This window comes from Callionymus lyra, chromosome 9 (genome assembly GCF_982586985.1).
Source record: "Callionymus lyra chromosome 9, fCalLyr1.hap1.1, whole genome shotgun sequence".
NCBI classification, from domain to species: Eukaryota; Metazoa; Chordata; class Actinopteri; order Syngnathiformes; family Callionymidae; genus Callionymus; species Callionymus lyra.
This window is the reverse complement of record NC_141826.1, coordinates 21406736-21425551: the sequence shown is the minus strand read 5'-3', so window position 1 is coordinate 21425551 and position 18816 is coordinate 21406736. Positions and strand designations below refer to the sequence as shown.

The following is an 18816-nucleotide window of genomic DNA, read 5'->3' as shown; positions in this document are numbered from 1 at the left end:
CTTGAGTGGAGTGTATTCAACGAGGACAATTGCGGAGGCTGGCAGACGGAGGACCAGATGAAGAGAGTGTGATCCGGCGTCTGGAGGCTCTGAGCGGAACATGCTTCCCCCCCCCGTATACGTGATGGATCCATTCTGACAACAACAAGAGACCGGAGTCTATAGGGGCCCGTCCACACTCTCGGTGGACAAAACTTCAACGAGAGCTGGCGTTTATTCCAGAAAAGCGGCGTCATTTATTGTGCCAAGAAATGACACGTTTTATTCATTCAAGTTTCGGTTCGTTATTCCTTGTTTTGGGTTTTCCCCTCTGTTGCTCTAGGGATGACCCCGGTGTTAACAAAACGTTGTGAAAATAGAGAATAAAAACCCTGTCAAGCTATTTAGCCTCAAGCATGAAATAAATATTTTTCCTAAAATCATGTATTTAACATTAAAAACACTTGGAGCAAGTTATTATTGTGATGGGTTGGGGGTGAGAAATGGGAAATAATTGTGGGTAATATATCTGCTTTGTATTTGCTTTGCATTGTTAATTGTGTGAATCAAAATAAATTTATATATATATGAAAAAATATATATACATAAAAGACTCCCAATCCAGCGAACTTCAACTTAAAAAACAAACTTGAACTCTTAGCAGTATTAAGGTGATACATCTTGATAAAAGGTGAAAAATTAAGTTAAGATCATGATCGATTGAACCCTTTTTTTAATATATACTTTGTCTGTGAAAAGTCTATATATGTTTACATTTAATTTTAATATCGCAGTTAATCAAAAGACAAAAAGTGTCTTCATGAAGTCAGACCACCTAATTGTCCTTACTGTGGGAAATATATATTAGTTTATCTTAAGTGTACTTTTTTTTATCTTATAAGACGTGATTCAGACAAACATTAACCTTTATTTACGATGTATATATATATATTTATATATATATATATATATAAACAGTACATAAATGTTAATATTCCTCTGAATCATGTCATGTTAATACATTATCAGTTAGTATAAATACATCAAAACATGATTTTTGAAATTATGAGATGTATTAATGAACTAACAATTAGTAATTTCTTAAAACAAATAAATCTAATTCCTTTTTTTTTTGCGCTTGGGTTGTCAGGGTGAAAATAGAGTGGCCATTAAATGTTCTGCTGGATTGTTTATTAATGCTTTATGTAGTTTTATTTTTTATTTCTAATTATTCTAGACAAAGACACACAGCAATATTCGGCCCTGCTGGTGGAAACAGTACATTGCAGGCAACACTCTCCCAGATACAGCGATCAATAATTAAATCACTGTTATCTTAATATGATAAAATGGGACAATTAAGATAAACTAATATTCATCCCACAGTAAGGAAATTTGGGTTGTCTGACTTCATGAAGAAGCTTCTTTTTTTTCTTTAACTGCAAATATAAAATTAAATGTAAAAATATATAGACTTTTCTCTGCAGTATTAAGGTGAGGATACAAAGTACAACAGTAAATTACATATTATGATTAATGAATACCTTTTTTATTTTTACAATACACTTTGTCTAAGAGTGAATATCTGAGAGTCTAATGTATATACTGTATGTATGTTTTCTCTATTTTCCATTTCAGATAATCTCATCTATAAAAGTATTTATTCCTGGCACTATCAGGGGAAGAGAACAAAAAACAAAAGCTGTAGGTGCTTTTGTTAAAAAATAAAAATAAATCAATCATCTTAAGGATGTAGGATATTTAAGAAGCAACTGGAAACAAAAAAGTGTGAGGTTGTTTTGGTCTTTCTTGGATTACACTGCTATTAAAAGCTTTAATATCGATTATACAAGCAAGTATTTGATAAAAATAACATGTTTTAATTAAGAATATTTCCTATAAGATGATATTCCAAAAGCTTTCCATTTAAAAAAAAGAAGCTGATAGTTTGCAAAAGATCATTATCCATTTATTTAATAGGTGAACAGACTGCAACAGAAAAGAAAACAAACACAAAAAAGCCATAAAACTAGACTCGTGTTTCCGTCTCATATCACACTCCTGCTCAACAAAAGACAAAGACGGTCCCAGAGCGAGATCGAGGCTCAACCACGCCCAGTAAATCTCCACATTTTTGGCTGTAAAGATTTGTCCCACGACAAGATACAGCTTTTTTTTTGTTGTTGTTGGAATCGCACAAAGCATCATTCATTCTTTGTGTCGCTGAAATTGCCAAGAATTGACAGCGTGAAATGGAGAATGAGTTTGTTTATTGGATTATATTTCCCCCTATTTGAATCATTCAGAAACGGCATTAGGGTGTGAATACGATTATACGAACCAAAAATTGTTGGTACATATATGGAATAAAGGGTTGTCTATCTGACTATGGATGAAATCTGATCCGTGCTGTACATGCTGGTGAAGCAGTTTTCTCGTCTAAAAAGATTGCAAAAGCACGGAGACGGCTTCAAACATTTGTTTTGCTATGAGATGAAAAAAAAACACCTTTGCTGATGTATGATGTTGCAAACTGGGACTGCCAGCCTCCCCGGTGAGACCGGAGCAGCAGAAAAACAACTTTGGTGAAAACAGATCTAGAATGGATACAGCGTTCGACACAAATATCAATGTTTAAAATGTAGAATGTTGACTTTCAAACCCTCGTGTACCGACGATTAACTCGTTGCTGCCATAGTGACGCAAATGCTAAATTAAACTCACAACAATTAGCCGCAAATGTTCAAGTCGTATTATTTTCTTCCTGCTTATCAAAGTCACATGTTTATCGACGGATCAACACAATGCACCGTAAAGCAAATTAACTTCTGAACACACTACCATTTTTCATACATCAGTATCGATGCCCGTGCAATATTTATTTTCATGATACTGTATTGTTAAATGACAACACTGTATCGATTTTCAATAATTGAAAATGTACAGGTTTCTAAATTTAAAAAAATGTAATTGTCTTTATGGTTCAATTTAGTGTGTTTAAAATACTATAATTTCATTTTTTTTTTAAATTTATTTACTATTAATGTTCAAATATTCACAGCGTTTGATCATTTTTGTGTCGCAATTAAACATGGCGGCAGTCATTACTTCCTCAGCAGCTAAGGGAACATTAAAATCCTAACTGATGACTGAGGACAGGAGGATACAGTGAACTCCAGCAGCATTTAAAGCTGATGTTTGAAAACAAATTTAAGTAAGTAAGTAATATTTATTTATATAGCGCTTTTCCAGACCAGGGTCACAAAGCGCTTTAACAATCAAAACAATACTCAAAAAAGTATATATTTTAAAGATCAAGATAATACTGAGAACAAAATCAAGGAAAAGCCTGAACAAATACTTCGTCAAGAGTCATGTGGTCTGTAAATTCTGCAACACCAGAGTAAAGTACTCGACAATAACACATATATATCCTTGTTCCTATAGTATCACAATATATCTGTGGACCCTGTATCGTGGGAACAACAGATTCTTGCCAAAACACATCCCTTGATTTCACCAAGTTATATTTCAGAACCTCTTTAAGAATTACATGGATAACACAAATGGTTGTAAAGACATTCAAATGATTATTATACAACTATGTCTATCCTCACTATGACAGCTATGACAGTCCAAAAGAATTTGGATCAGGGCTACTTGTGTGAAAGATACATAATGCGATTGACCAAGCATGGCAGAGTTCCTCTCCTTTGTTATACATACATGGTTCGGTGAAAAAAAAAGAAAAACCTGAGGCTTTTTTTGACAAAAGAAAACAAGATTTCCTTAGGCGAAAAAAATAAAAAAAAATAAATAAACAATGGGATGGATTTAGGGCAAATTTCACTTTAGGGCCAAAGTCTTTTGGTAGTCTAGGTCATTTGAAATTTTGACACCGTCTACGATATTGTTTTTTTTTTTTTTCATTTATTGAGGCTTCATGATCTTGTCTTCCTTCAATCAAACACTTTCAAATCCCTTTAGTTCAACATCAATTTAACCGTCACCGTATGATTGTTGACATCAATCATCTGATCTCCAACGTTGGCGTCTTTATAATTCCCCATATCAACATGAACATTAATCTACTTCTATCGTCGGGCCACATTTAACGACTTCGCAGGCAAGATTTGGCCCCCAAACCTTGAGTTTGAAGGTGGGTTTTTTTCTCCAAGAGCAAACAAGGAATCCATGGCTAGTCACTCGCTGCTTCCATGTTACACCGTATCGAGTGACAGAACGTGAAAGTAGGCCAAGTTTAACATCTTAGCCCTGAAGCAAATTCAACAGCCATAGATTTGAATAAAGCTTTTGAGCCGAATGCATACGTAACTTTCAAGTCAGGTAAACAGAAAACCATAAAGGAAAACTGAAAATAAGTATGTTGACCGTCTTATTATAGGTTAGGTTAGGTAGGTTAGGTAGAACTTTATTGATGAAATTTATTTATTATAGATAATTTGAATAAAACACAAAATTAAAGCTAAAATAAAAACACAATAAAACCTTAAAATGTTCCATTTCTAACTATATTTTTCCTTAAAAACTAACACCTGGTTAAAATCTTCACTAGTTAAACCGGCTCACCGCTTTATCATTAGAGAAAGCCGTGTTAGAAAGTAGAATCCACCTCTTTTTCTATTCTTTTTTTTAAACACAGACACCGCTCTGTTAGGGGTGAAGTAATTTTGTGGTTCATAAAATATTAACGACATATTCGCACACTGCCTTTTCCCTGGTGTTTTAACTTTGACAGTAGCTTTTTAAACTTGCCAGCCGAGGGGAAAAAAAAAACAAGAAGAGAAACTTTTTTTTCTTCATTCCCAGCAGTAAGAAGGAAATATGTGAATACAGAATTCTGAAATAAGTAGGTCAGACGTGAATAAAATCTCACTTTCTCGCTCTTTATTTTAACACCATAATCCCCTGTTTACTCAACAGTTTCCAATAAATACCCAACAATATAGATCTCTGTATGATGGTCTTATGATATAGAATTAGAAATGATTACGCAGCAAATCTCAGCCCGTGAACAAGTGCAGTCACTGTTGCAACTCTCGGTTTTTCTTGTGATTTAGCCACAATCCGGGGTTTAAAAATGCCAAGAATGAGCTCCGATGACTTAATCTTCAAGCGTTCCTAGAACCTTGAACTTTTCAAGAATTAAATCCACGACAACAAGTGGTTAAACTTTGACCAAACATTGATTCTCGCGCGACGGTTCAGAAAATAATCTACACGCAAACATTTTATAAACCTCCGCGGATTATATCGGTTATTGATTTCCACTTGTGTTTTCCAGGCGGGCGGATGAAAAGTTGAACACGTTCCAGGGAAAGGTATTAACATAATCTCTTCCCAGATCACAGCTTTGGTCTGAGACTTGCGGATCTAGACTGGGAAGAAAAAAAAATGTCGCCACACAGTTTAAACGCATTAAAGTTCCTTTAGAATCTGGAGCGATACTATTACACAAACCTACATCCAGCGATAAATGAAAGTTACTTTTCTTCATGATAAGAACTCATTTTTTGTTCAAATGACGGGTCGCAGAGCAGATAAATTAACTGAAAACTGTTCAAATCGTCTAATTTAATTGAAGCTGATCACTATCTTAAGATGTCCCTCGATCAATAGATCAAATTACCAGTTGCCGAAATATAAATTTCAATAAAAGGTTTGGAATTGTAGATGCAAGGACAGTTTAAACTTGAAAAAAATGGAAAAATAAAGGTAGAGAAATACAGGAAAAGCATTAAGATACGAAGGTAAATTAACTTTTAAACAAACTGAGAGATTCCTACAGGATTACTTAGATTAATAAGGAATTATCGATACCTTATGAATAGATTTAAGGAGCAGTGACGCCTAATACTGGCTTTGTTTCTTAAATAAAAAAACATTTGTAGCAACAATTAGAATTTTTTTTTCAGTTTTACTTAACGATAGTTTTCAATAGATCAAAATATTTTGTTCCAATTCATGTGCTTTGCTATGGACGACGGCTGCCCCTATGGTCTGTAATGTAAATTTGAATTCATGGCAACTAAAAGTGTTAAAAAACAACCACAAACTCACTGTGTTTTTAAATCGGTTCTGTTTGATTTCACACTCGAAACTTGATAAGCCCAACATTAAAGAGTGTTTCTATCTGGGCTAATGCACTCGGTCTGAATACTGAAAAAAACTTTTTTTTTTAGATTTACATTAATGGGGTCTCTTTTGATGTTGGCAGTAAACCCTTCACATATTATTTAAATGTATCTCTTTGGGGGTTTTAACTGAACATTCAAACATCACAAAACCGAAAACAGACTAAATAATGAAGTTTAAGTGGGTAAAAATTGCATTCATGGCACTTCAATCCATATGAAATATTCATCACGATCTGTCGAGCTGTGTGACAGTACTTCAGGATTCTTCATTAAATACATTTACCGGTGTACCCTTCTGTGAGACGACACAACAAACATGCATCTAAAACAGGGCAAAACGTGGATCCCATGGGGCCACATGTGGCCCCTTGACTGTATTTATGTGGCTGTCATGAGGTGAAAGTTTCCTGTACAAACTAACAAATGTATTTTTTGTTTATTTCTATTAATCATAACTAGTCTCTAAATATGACTATAGAGCTTTTATTATTGTAAGTATTCATTCTACCTTCAAAATATTTTAATTTATGTATTAGGTTTAGAACATGCTTGGTTCTGTTTTTTCGTTTTTTTTAATTATTCTGCAACAAAAGTCCTACAACTGCATTTACAAAAGTGGCAATAAAAGTTCCTTATTCTTTTTAAAGTATTAGTAGAAGCAGTAGTAGTATAATTTAAATAATAATCATCATAATAGCAAGTGTAACACGCTTTATTTTCGCTTGATGGCCCCTCACATCGCTGTGTAAAATGTGGCCCCTGATGGGATTTATTTGCCAACTACTGATCTAAAAAAGACAAGTTGTTGTATCATATATATATATATATATATATATATATATATATACATATACATATATTTATATATAAGATGACTCAAACCATACGTCCTCACTGACCTCATCCATCCTTCTGTTTAGACTACAACTCCCGTTTGCATATTTATTTTCTGTCTTTCTTAAGAGAAAACTCTGTGCTCTTCTGCAGCCAAACCGGGGGACCCTCACAAAAAGTCTACTCACCCACTTTGAACTGGGACGACTTGTCTTCGGGGTCGGCGTGTTCGTTCACCAGCATCGTGTGCAAGATGCCGAAAGAGTTCTGGATCCCGAAGATGGACCCGTTGCACCAGGTGGCGGCCAGGACCACCAGCCAGCCGAACCCCCCATCGGGCGGGACGAATTCCCCGGCGGCGTCGTGGGGTGTGGAAAGCGGCGGTGAATCCTTGGATCCTTGGTCCTCCAAGATCAGCTGCACCGTGCTGTCCTCGTGCGGGATCTTACAGTCGCCGGTCTGCGGCTCCGGATCCGCGGGTCCTCGGGCGTCCTCACCCGGATCCATCACCTCCATCATCACCCCCCCGGTGGCGGCGGCGGTGGCTTCTGACCCGGACGTCTGGCCGTCAGTGCCGTGGGTGCCCATGCTGTCTGGTGTTGTGGTCTCGACTCGGGTCTCACATGTGGGTCACTGACATAAGCGCGTGGATCCGAGGACGTTTGATTGGTCGAAAAAAACAACAACCCCCAAAACAGACTTGCTTCACAGACCCTGGCGATAAACTTCCGAGTGGACCCTGACACGCATTTAAAGTGTCGCAGTGATCCGTCCACGACCCTAAACACCGCCCTGTTGTTTGTTTTAGGAACTGGATCAACACTGTTTACTTTTCCTGTCTTCAGCGCTTCAAACGGAGTCAAAGCCCTTCGCCTCCGCCTCGATCCGGTCTCTCCGTCCTCCGCGCCCCCCGAACACGACCCTAACCCCTCCGTAAAAACCCCTCCACGGAGAGCAGACTTCTTGGAGAGACTTCCACGCGCGGCACGAGGGGGGAGACCAGGTAAAAAAGGCCTGCGAGGGCTTGGGAGGATGTCTGGAGCGCGGAGTGTCTGTCAACGCAGTTGTCATTCAATGGAGGGAAGCACCGCCTCGTCACGGAGGGTGGTTGGTCAGAGCGCAGCCAATGGCAGCGAGTCCTGGGGATATGGGCGGGAACTCAACTTCGCGTGAACTCGGTGACACGAGTAAAGCCGAAAGCGTTTTAAAAAAAATATTATAATAATAATGTACTTGGAATGGAACGTAAATATGATTAGAAAAGCTAAACTGTGGCAGCATGATGGCTTACATTTTAAACACATTATTTCTGAATAGATCGTGGATTATAGTTATTGTTTATAGTCATTATTTTCATTGGCAGGGGTTGAAAATGAGTAATAATAAACGTAGAAAAAAAGTTACAAATAGAAAAGTACGTTTTAAGGTACGATAAGAATCTTATGGTATATAAAATATATAATCATTAATATTATGTTAATTATAGGACACATAGATAGATAGACAGACAGACAGATAGACAGATAAGATAAGACGTTTCTATTTGTTCAGGCTTTTCCTTGAATTTCTCGAACTCCTGTGTTGTTCTCAGCATTATCTTGATCTTTAAAGTATGTACTTTTTTGAGTATTGTTTTGATTGTCTAAGCGCTTTGTGACCCTGGTCTCGAAAAGCGCTATATAAATAAATATTACTTACTTACTTACTTACACAGACAGACAGACAGACAGATAGACGGACAGACAGACAGACAGACAGACAGATATAAACATATCTAAATTTAAACATTTATTAAACATCTAAATCAAGACTAAATCTAATACAATGATCATATAAATAATGTATGTCCAATATTGAGACACCAGTTGTGCAACTTTCGGTTATGGTGAATATGTGGTAAAGATCCATTTTTAAATTTTAATTTATTTATGTATTTGTATTGTCTAAATAAAAAAATTATTAAAAAAATTGGATATAATTATTTACGTACAGTTTGTATCAAGTCTAACTCTCTAGTACATTGTACATTGATAAATGACTGTTAAACTTAAATCCCATATTTCACCATCATTTATACAACTTACATTCGTTTTTTTTACTTAATATTTAGCAAACATTATTACGTTTTTATTTGGATTTGATGTAATATACAGAAAATTATTGACAGGAACATTTCGGGCTAAAGGTCAGCATTACATCTAATTGTTGTCTAAAGGCTTTAGTGGGTGACGTTAAGTTTACCAGCAATTACTTCATCTTACTAAAGTACTAAAACCTGTACTATATGTTTATGAAAGCAAAGGGACCGCTTTCATTGACATGTTATTTCCAGTCCATTTTATAACCTCTTGAAAAATTGAGTTCTCTGTGTGTTGTTGTGCCAAAAAGATCCAAACTATTAAAACTGTAAATACTTGTTACAATAAACCATAGATTAAAATACTTATTAGATCAAAGTTGTCTTCCATAGAGGCCAGAATGTCCGATGAGGAGTTTTTAAACTCAATTTAATATTTATACATTCTATTCCACATTGTACAGTATGTGAAAAAATGCTTTCAATGGAGTCATTCACTCGAAAATCATGTGACCCTGTTAAAATTATTATGGCAGTGGGAACTGATGACTGTATACGAAAGGAATTTATGATTTATCGAATCATTCATGTCATATTATTAACTCAATATGAGGCTATTTTTGAAAAAGCTACTTCAATGCAATAACACGATTTTCTTAATGTATATGTTATGGATTGTTTTTTATTTTTTATTATGCATTTTGTACGGTATATTGCGTTTTTTTTATTAGTATCAATGTTTATAGTCATTATATTTATAAGCAGTGTTACATTAAGAAAAATACATTCGTTTACGAGCTTAAGAGATCCCAATAAAAATATGAAAGGAAAAAAACAACAACACATTTACAAGTTTTGAAAAGATTACAAGTTTAATGAATGCGATCAAATGCGAACCAATCATCACTAAAAGTGTCACTACAGTTTGACACTTTAATATCTCAATTTTATTTTACAGATGCTGACAAACTTTAACTAGTATCTTATATTCTGGGAGTTTTTTTATGTCAATGCAATATTCCAATTTGTCATGATTTACTTTAACACATTGAACTACATTTTATTATTAGCCTACTTTTATCAAAAATGCTTTAAAATACATTCATTTTCAATATGTATCGATAACGAATACTGTAGATATTATACTTCAGGAAATTTTAACACAAAGATCATTTAAATTCGAGGGGGGGACATAAAAAGAAAAACAAAGAACACAATGAGAAAATGAATACAGGGAGTTTCAGATATTTAAATAACCATATTAAAACTAAATATTTATTATGACAAAGATCTTAATTGATCCTCCTAGATGCGCTTTAAAAATTGGAGAAATTAAAAATGGAAAAGTTTTCAGTTTTAAAACCACGGCTAGAGGGCGCTCTAATACCATGTACTATACAACTCGAGGACAGGAATTCCATTCGGTTTCTATTGTCAAAGTCAGCTCTCTCATCTTGAATTATTATTGTCTCCCAGATCCCATCAAAACAAGTGTTTTTTTCCCACTTCAGGCTGAGACTCATCTGAAGAAAATTCTAAATGTTTAATTTATCCACATTGTTTACTCGAGTTGTTTTCAACACGTGCTTGTTGCGTCAGAAAACAAATATTCACGTCATTCATTGACTCATTCCTTTTTGTTTTCCCATTCTCAAGTAGCAAAACTTTCCTTGTCAAGTCTCATTTGTTCGTGGAGAAAAGTGGGTCAATTATTGAGTAGCATTTCTCAGCTTATTTATCACAGATGTTGTGCTTTTTTTATCTGCTTTTGTGGACTCATGATGTATCCAGCTGCTCTCTAGTCATGTTTTTTTTTTATTGTGGGTGTAAAGTTGAATGACATCCCATCGAGATCCAGCTGCACATGCAGTGGTGCACAGTTTAAATCTGGACTATGACCTGTATTTACAGTCATTCTGGCAGATGAACGACACTCTCGGGGGCCGAGGAAAGATGATATCCTGCCACTAACTTTTGACTCAGATTCATAACTTTTTATCTCTAATTAAATAAACATACCAAAGGTATCACTTTTTTTCCCCTACAATTTTATCTGAAATGTCATTTTCTGGTTCATGTAAGAGAACTAAGAGACAGTAAAAGTTTACTCCAAGATTTTATAAATGAAACTTGTAATTAATTAAAATTGCAAGTTAATGGAGAATAAAAAAACGTTTAAATTGTTTTTAAAAAATGAAAAACTGTAATTATTATTGGATATGTATTAGAAAATTAAATGTCCTGAGGCAAGAATGTCAAATGTCAAAATAAAAATAAATAATAATAAGAATACGGTTAAGAAATGTTTCCAAAGTTATTATTAGTTCATCTTTTTCTCCTCTTTTCATCCTTTTATTCATTGTATTGGTTCCCTATTTTTTGGTTATTGGTTCTTTTGTATAATACTTTTTTAAACAAAATTGCATCTTTTTTGCATTTGATGCATTTTATTTTGAAATGTAAAATACATCAAATATGTTTGTTTTTCTTTACTATCTCTAAATAGAATTAATTAAATTATAAATAAATTAAATTATAATATAATATATATAAATTAAATTATATGCAATCAAAATTCAGACGAAAGCTTATTTTATATTGTCCTTTTTAGTCTATTTAAGTTTTCACATTAAATTACTAACAACATTTACAGTTACAGAGTTTACTGTCGAGGAGCCGTCAGGCGATATATGGTTAGAGATAAAGTTATTTTCCATGACATGAAAGTTTGTTTTAGCTAGATTGTGTATGTCACGGTTAACCAATAAAAGTATTTGTTATTATTTGTAATTAATTCGATTTTTAAAAGTATGTTGTAGCTAGATTGCGTATGTCACGGGTAACCAATAAAAGTATTTGTTATTATTTGTAATTAATTCGATTTTTAAAAGTATGTTGTAGCTAGATTGTGTATGTCATGGGTAACCAATAAAAGTATTTGTTATTATTTTTAATTAATTCGATTTTTAAAAGTATGTTGGAGCTAGATTGTGTATGTCACAGTTAACCAATAAAAGTATTTTTTATTATTTTTAATTAATTCGATTTTTTAAAGTATGTTGGAGCTAGATTGCGTATGTCACGGTTAACCAATAAAAGTATTTGTTATTATTTGTAATTAATTCGATTTTTAAAAGTATGTTATAGCTAGATTGTGTATGTCACGGGTAACCAATAAAAGTATTTGTTATTATTTTTAATTAATTCGATTTTTAAAAGTATGTTGGAGCTAGATTGTGTATGTCATGGGTAACCAATAAAAGTATTTGTTATTATTTTTAATTAATTCGATTTTTAAAAGTATGTTGGAGCTAGATTGTGTATGTCACGGTTAACCAATAAAAGTATTTTTTATTATTTTTAATTAATTCGATTTTTAAAAGTATGTTGGAGCTAGATTGTGTATGTCACGGTTAACCAATAAAAGTATTTGTTATTATTTGTAATTAATTCGATTTTTAAAAGTATGTTATAGCTAGATTGTGTATGTCACGGGTAACCAATAAAAGTATTTTTTATTATTTTTAATTAATTCGATTTTAAAAGTATATATTTAAAATCATTTGAATTTGAGTGATGTTTTAAATTCCAAAATGCATATAAAGCTATGTTATTTGGTCACTTTTTCCAACACTTCTTGTTGGAAAAAACAATATTAAATTAATTGACACTCGTTTCTGTTAGTCATTTTTCTCCACCCTATTTTTTTTAAGTTATACAAGTTTTAATCACACAGATAATCTTTTTTCAAAGTCAATAAACCCTCCCAAAAAGTGAAAAAACCATAACCCTGTCTCTTATCTGTCGATACCTACGGAGCCGACTATTCTCCGAGTCTGTGCCCAGATGGAAACATTTACAGAACCCCCTCTTATACAACACAACCCCTGATCACAGCGTGTATTTGTGAGTCGGCCACTTTTGCGCTGCAGGAATGTTGTGTTTTCGCCATCAGGAGTAAGAACAGGGCATCATTACACACATGCCTGCTTCCAATTAGCAACGGCACTATAGCAAAGTCCCACTTTGACCTTGACCTCCATTCCTTGAAAAACAATGTCACAGACTTCTGGATTCCAGACCAATGAAGTGGAGTCACGGGGACGTAGCAAGTAGCTTGTTTTAATTGGAATACTTTCAGTCCACAGAGAGGTATAAGTCGGGGTGGGAACCCGTGAACAGACGTGGGATGTGAAATTCCCACATTCCCCCGATGTAGTCGTCCTCCTGAAAACAGATTGAATAACCTAAAGAAGGAATTTAGGGGTCATTTGCATTATTTATCTGGCATAAATATAATGTGGTAGTGGGCCTGATGAGTGATCTTATACGGACTGCCGTATCGTTGGATGAAATCAAAGTACCGTATTTTCCGGACTATAAGTCGCTCCGGAGTACAAGTCGCACCAGCCATGAAATGCATGATAAAGAAGGAAAAAACATATATAAGTCGCACTGGAGTATAAGTCGCATTTTTGGGGGAAATGTATTTGATAAAATCCAACACCAAGAACAGACATGTCATCTTGAAAGGCAATTTAAAATAAAAATAGAATAGAGGCAACAACAGGCTGAATAATTGTACGGTATGTTACGTTACATGACACAACTGAGAACCTGGTATGTTAACATAACATATTAAGAGTTATTCAGATAACTATAGCATAAATAACATGCTAAGAAGTTTACCAAACCATCCGTGTAACTCCAAATAACTAAAATCCAATGAAATCTTCATCCTCGGTGTCACTTTTAAACAACTCTGTTAACTCCGGATGCTTCTACTTCTACGTCGAAATTATCAACACAGGCCTAGAGCGCCCTCTTGCGGTTTAGTGTGAAAATATCATGTGAAATGATATACCGGGAATAATGTGTTAATAATTTCACACATAAGTCGCTCCAGAGTATAAGTCGCACCCCCGGACAAACTATGAAAAAAACTGCGACTTATAGTCTGGAAAATACGGTAGATGTTAACATTTTGACCTATAAAGATAACTGAGTTAGAGCTAATTGTAATCATTTATTTTGGTGTCTAAACAAGAAGGATCTGTCTCGACTGCAGTTAATACAAAACTCTGCAGCGAGAATTCTGACCTGCTCTAGTAGAAGAACTCACATTTCCCCCGATCCTTAAAACTCTTCACTGGCTGTCAGTTTCTTTCAGGATCAACTTTTAAATCCTAGTTCTTACTTTCAGATCTATTCATGGTCAGACCTTCCATCACTGATCTGATCCAGCCTTACAACCCCAGCTCGGGCCGTGGACCAGAATCTACTGATGGTTCCGGACGAGAGGCGGGGGACACCCTGGACAGGAGGCCAGTCTGACGCGGGGTGATTACCGCAAAATTACTCTCATAATTTCTTTCAAAGACAGTTAAAGTGTAGTAGTAGAGTAAAGTATACATTGTTTAAAGGATTTTGATCAGCCATTTTGTGGTTGACTTTGACACGCCCGCGGTGGAGTCGATCAAACGTGCACAAACACGCTCCACATGCGCGGGAGTGACTGTGTGCAGACTGGCTGCCTCTTTATCTGAAAGTACCATGACTCACTCCCGGCTTCTTTTGTTCCCCGGGGGCCCCTCAACCCTCAGAAATCAGCGCTCCGGCTGGAAACGAAAAAGACCCGCATAAAAATGTGTCTCCTAAGAGATGGAGCTCCATGAGAAAGACGTCCGGGCTAAAACTTGCTGACTCATGGTTAGATGGGTGAACGGGATAATGATCCGGAGCCAAAACAAAGTGAATCAGAGGCGAGGATGGAGATGGTTGTCTAAGGCCTTCAAGAGGTGACTAACCAAAAAAACTGCTCGACCTAAACTCTTTAGGTGAACATCCGTCTTGTTGATTCCTGACAGCGAAGACTCACAACGATGACTGAACTTCATGTGTTTGTGTCTCTCGGCACGAGGAAGGTTAAGTGAGAAAGAAAGTCCCCGTAAACATCTGACATTCCTCACGTATCCAGTTTCCTTGTTTGAAGACCAGGATGTTTATTCACTGTTTCATCTTAAGCCCAGAGAAAGAAAGAAAGAACTCTTACTTCTTATTTCTTCCTCTAAATTTAAATCATATTCTTTTTTCTTTTTTTTTGTTAAAACAACAAGTCGAGGGGTTGGAATCTGGTTTTCATTCATTTAAAAACAGCCCACAGATCTCTGACTCTCTTGGAAAATACTTTCATTCTGATGAGTAACTGTTCTATTTTTGTCATCTTTTTCAATCTTTTAAAACTGTAAAAATAAACCCAATTAATCTTAATAAATCCTTAACTATCCACAATACTTCAAGCCCTGTCATCTAGATCTATATCTATACTACATATATTTTTGAATTGTTTGTCAAAAATGTTGTATTTTTTCTAAATATCATTATTAAAATAATTGTACTTTTTGGCAACAACCTAATAGAAGAATATAAAGATGGTGAAATGTCAAATAAATTGTCTTCTAACAGTGTATTCACAGCCAAAATATACATTTCTTGGATAGTTTCTACCTCAAATCACTGAGGAAAACATATGGTCCACAAAAGAAAGTATGTGAAGATTTGAAATGCACAATAAATAGTGAAAATAAACATATATACATTGTAGAAAAACATACAATTAAAAAAAAAAAGTGACCCTTAAGAGGTCAAAGTAGAACATAGACCATTTTAATTTGTGTTTTTTATTGTAGTATCTCTAAAGAAAACTTTCATATGTTTTCTGTTTTTACTTTTTTGTAACTTTTGTGAAAACTTCTTGCCCCTTAAAATAAAAATATTGACATTATAATTAGAGGAAAAGGTTTTTTTCTATCAGTTTCTTTTACACAAAAGATTTATGAATATGTTTTGCCATATTTAAGGTTTATTTTATGTTGATATTTCTATCTTTACTACTCTTAATTGCTTGTTTTTTTTAAAGTTTTTCTATCATATTTTAGCTCTTGGCATTTCCTCATCATATCTCTCTACACTGAATAATTGATTCATTCAATTAATGGAGAAATATGTTTTTATCGGAACAAAATTAATCATGATTTTTCTTTTGTGAGGAGTTTGTTCAGTTGTTTTAAATGACAATCCATGGGGTGTGGTGTCTATTGGATAACTGGGTTTGTCATGTGTGATTCAGCAAGAAATGAGATGTTAAAGGAAGGTCAGTTTAAGTCCAACTCACGAAAGTTTCCCAACATAACAGCAAGAAAGGAATAGACACACAAGCATAAAACAAGATGGTAAAACAGCGAAGGGCATGTGTGTCAAATTCAATCAGACAAGAAGCTCAAAATCTTCCTACGGGCCGAACAAATCTTATGTTTACCAAACTGTCTTTAACGGGTCAAATTCCCATCGACGTCAGTTCGGCTCTCATTGGAAGTCTCTGTTTAAGTAAGTAATAGTTATTTGTAAAGATCTTTCTAGACTAGGGTCACAAAGGGCTTTAACAACCAAAAACGATACACATAAATACTCTAAAAGATCAAGACACATAAGACAAACACAGGAGTCCCATAAAAAAGTCTTAGGATGTTTCTTGAAGGAGTCAGTAGATCATCAAACACAGAGATGGTTCCAAAGCTTAGGAGCAACAGTCTGGAAGGATTTCTCTCCTCTGGTCCTGAAGCGTGTTCAGGAACCATCAGTAGATTCTGATCCACAGACCTCAGAGCCCGAGCTGGGGTGTAAGTCTGGATCAGATCACTGATGGAAGGTCTGACCATGAATAGATCTGAAAGTTAGAACCAGAATTTTAAAGTTGATCCTGAAAGAAACTGGCAGCCAGTGACGAGTTTGAAGGATCGGGGAAATGTGAGTTCTTCTACTAGAGGGGCTCAGAATTCTCTCTGTTGTAGCCAAAATAAACTGCTACAATAGTCTAAACCAGAAGACACAAACACATGGATTATAAGCTCCAGATCGTGTTGTGACATCATTTTCCTAAGTTTAGAGATTTTTCTCAGTTGAAGGATTTAATTGTCTCTTTGCACCACGTCAACATGAACTTCGACTCGGGTTCGACACGAGCGGTTTTAAAGGAGACAAAAATGTACTAAAGCATTATGTTCGGGAATGAAGTGCATGACTAATCTGATAAGTCACTGCAACCTGTACCAGCAAGTTCCACCTCCAGCCGCGATAGGTAGGAGATGTTGTCGGCAAGAGCATCAACAGCCTGCAGTAGAAGAAAAATAAGTAAAATTAATGTATTTTTTTTTTAAAGATGTTTCTCTACCTACTGGGACGTTCTTAGCATTTAAAACAAGTGGATAAAGATATATTTGTATTAAAGTTTGATCGATGATCGAGATATTTTCTGGTTTGATGTTAATGTTCTTCTTCAAAAATAGTTTTCTAAATATTTTTGGGCCTCTTCAAGCTAATGAAATGAAAAAAGTTTTTAATGAATCATTTTAACTTTCTATTTAAAGTCACATCTTTCAGTTTATCTTGTTTAACTAGGAAACTTTTGTTATGAGTCATTAACTTCCTGTTTCAGTCCAAGATTCTTTAGAAATAAATATAATTATTTATTTTTTTTAACTATTGTTGGTTCTAATCATGTCTATATCACTTTAATGGTGATAAATATCTGTTCTTTATTAACTTTATGCTTGTCCAACAGCATAAACTTTGTGATCAAACATATTTTCTTAACTGTACTGCAATAGATTTAGTGCATATAAATAAAACAAAGTAACAATATGACACACATTTCATCACAACTGTACTATTCTTCATTCAGCAATCCTCCTCCACACTCCTTCTTTTTGAGGGCCTTGATAAGTTCTCACAACCTTCTCACGCCCAGGTTCTGCAACAGTGAACATGTTTAATAGTTAATTCTTACTCACTCTTGTGTTCATGAAAACACTCACATGTGTTGTTTGTGTGTTTGTACCAATCGTTCTCCAGCTGCTTATATTGTCTAATTCCTGAGTTGATGGTTGTGGTTTTGTAAAGTGACCACAAATACAAATGTTTTGGATTCCATTTCGCTTCGTCGTTGTCTTTTCTCGCAACATCACGTGAAAAAGTGTCTCAAGCGATAAAATACACATTTTTTTCACGACCAGGCTTTTTTTCTTAAATAGTTGTTTGTCGTAAGTTTCAGCAGATGCTGCAGTTTCCTACTAAAGGGTCGCAGACTGAAGAAAAATATCCGTCGCCACTCAGACGTTTGTTTACGGCCCTGATGTCAAGATGTTCATGCTCTAGTGATGGATGTCATTCCTGTGCATACGATTATTAAAAGAAAGTTTGTTTTGTCTCTTATTTCTTAAGTTTACTTGTTTTAACTTATATTAGCTATTTAGACAACATTCGATTGAATTTGGATTTACCAGAAAAAATCCTAAATTTAATATCAATTACAAAATGTAAATGTTTTTTTCCACAATAGATTTATGCATATATTTTACTAGTAGTACCACTTACCTATGCATTAACTTATATAATGTCTATTTTTTATCACAACTTATCTATTTATCTCTTGCAATACTATTAACTTAAAATCTACTTGTAAATAAAAAACTATTATACTATTTAAATTATTCATTTATTTTGACCCAAGTGTCATTTTCTTATAAGTCTGAATAATTTAATACATCTTTACCACAATTTTAGAAACACCTCAAATTTTTCATTAGAACATAGACACAGCTAGCAATTTTATAAATGTAAATAAAACTTTCTTATGTTTTTTGTTTCAGATTTTTTTTTGTTACTTTTGTGAAAACTTCTTGCTCAACAAAATAAATGGAGAAAATATTG

At 34.6% G+C, this 18816-nt stretch overlaps 1 protein-coding gene across 1 annotated transcript in view; it reads right to left on the bottom strand.

Moving 5' to 3' along the window:
• Positions 1-8004, bottom strand: part of slc16a2 (solute carrier family 16 member 2) — a 31853-nt gene extending 23849 nt beyond the window's left edge. The window contains exon 1 of the mRNA XM_087798748.1: positions 7160-8004. Within this exon, the coding sequence (XP_087654874.1) occupies positions 7160-7559 (400 nt within the window). The 5' untranslated portion in view covers positions 7560-8004. The remainder of the gene's footprint in view (positions 1-7159) is intronic.
• Positions 8005-18816: the final 10812 nt, after the last annotated feature.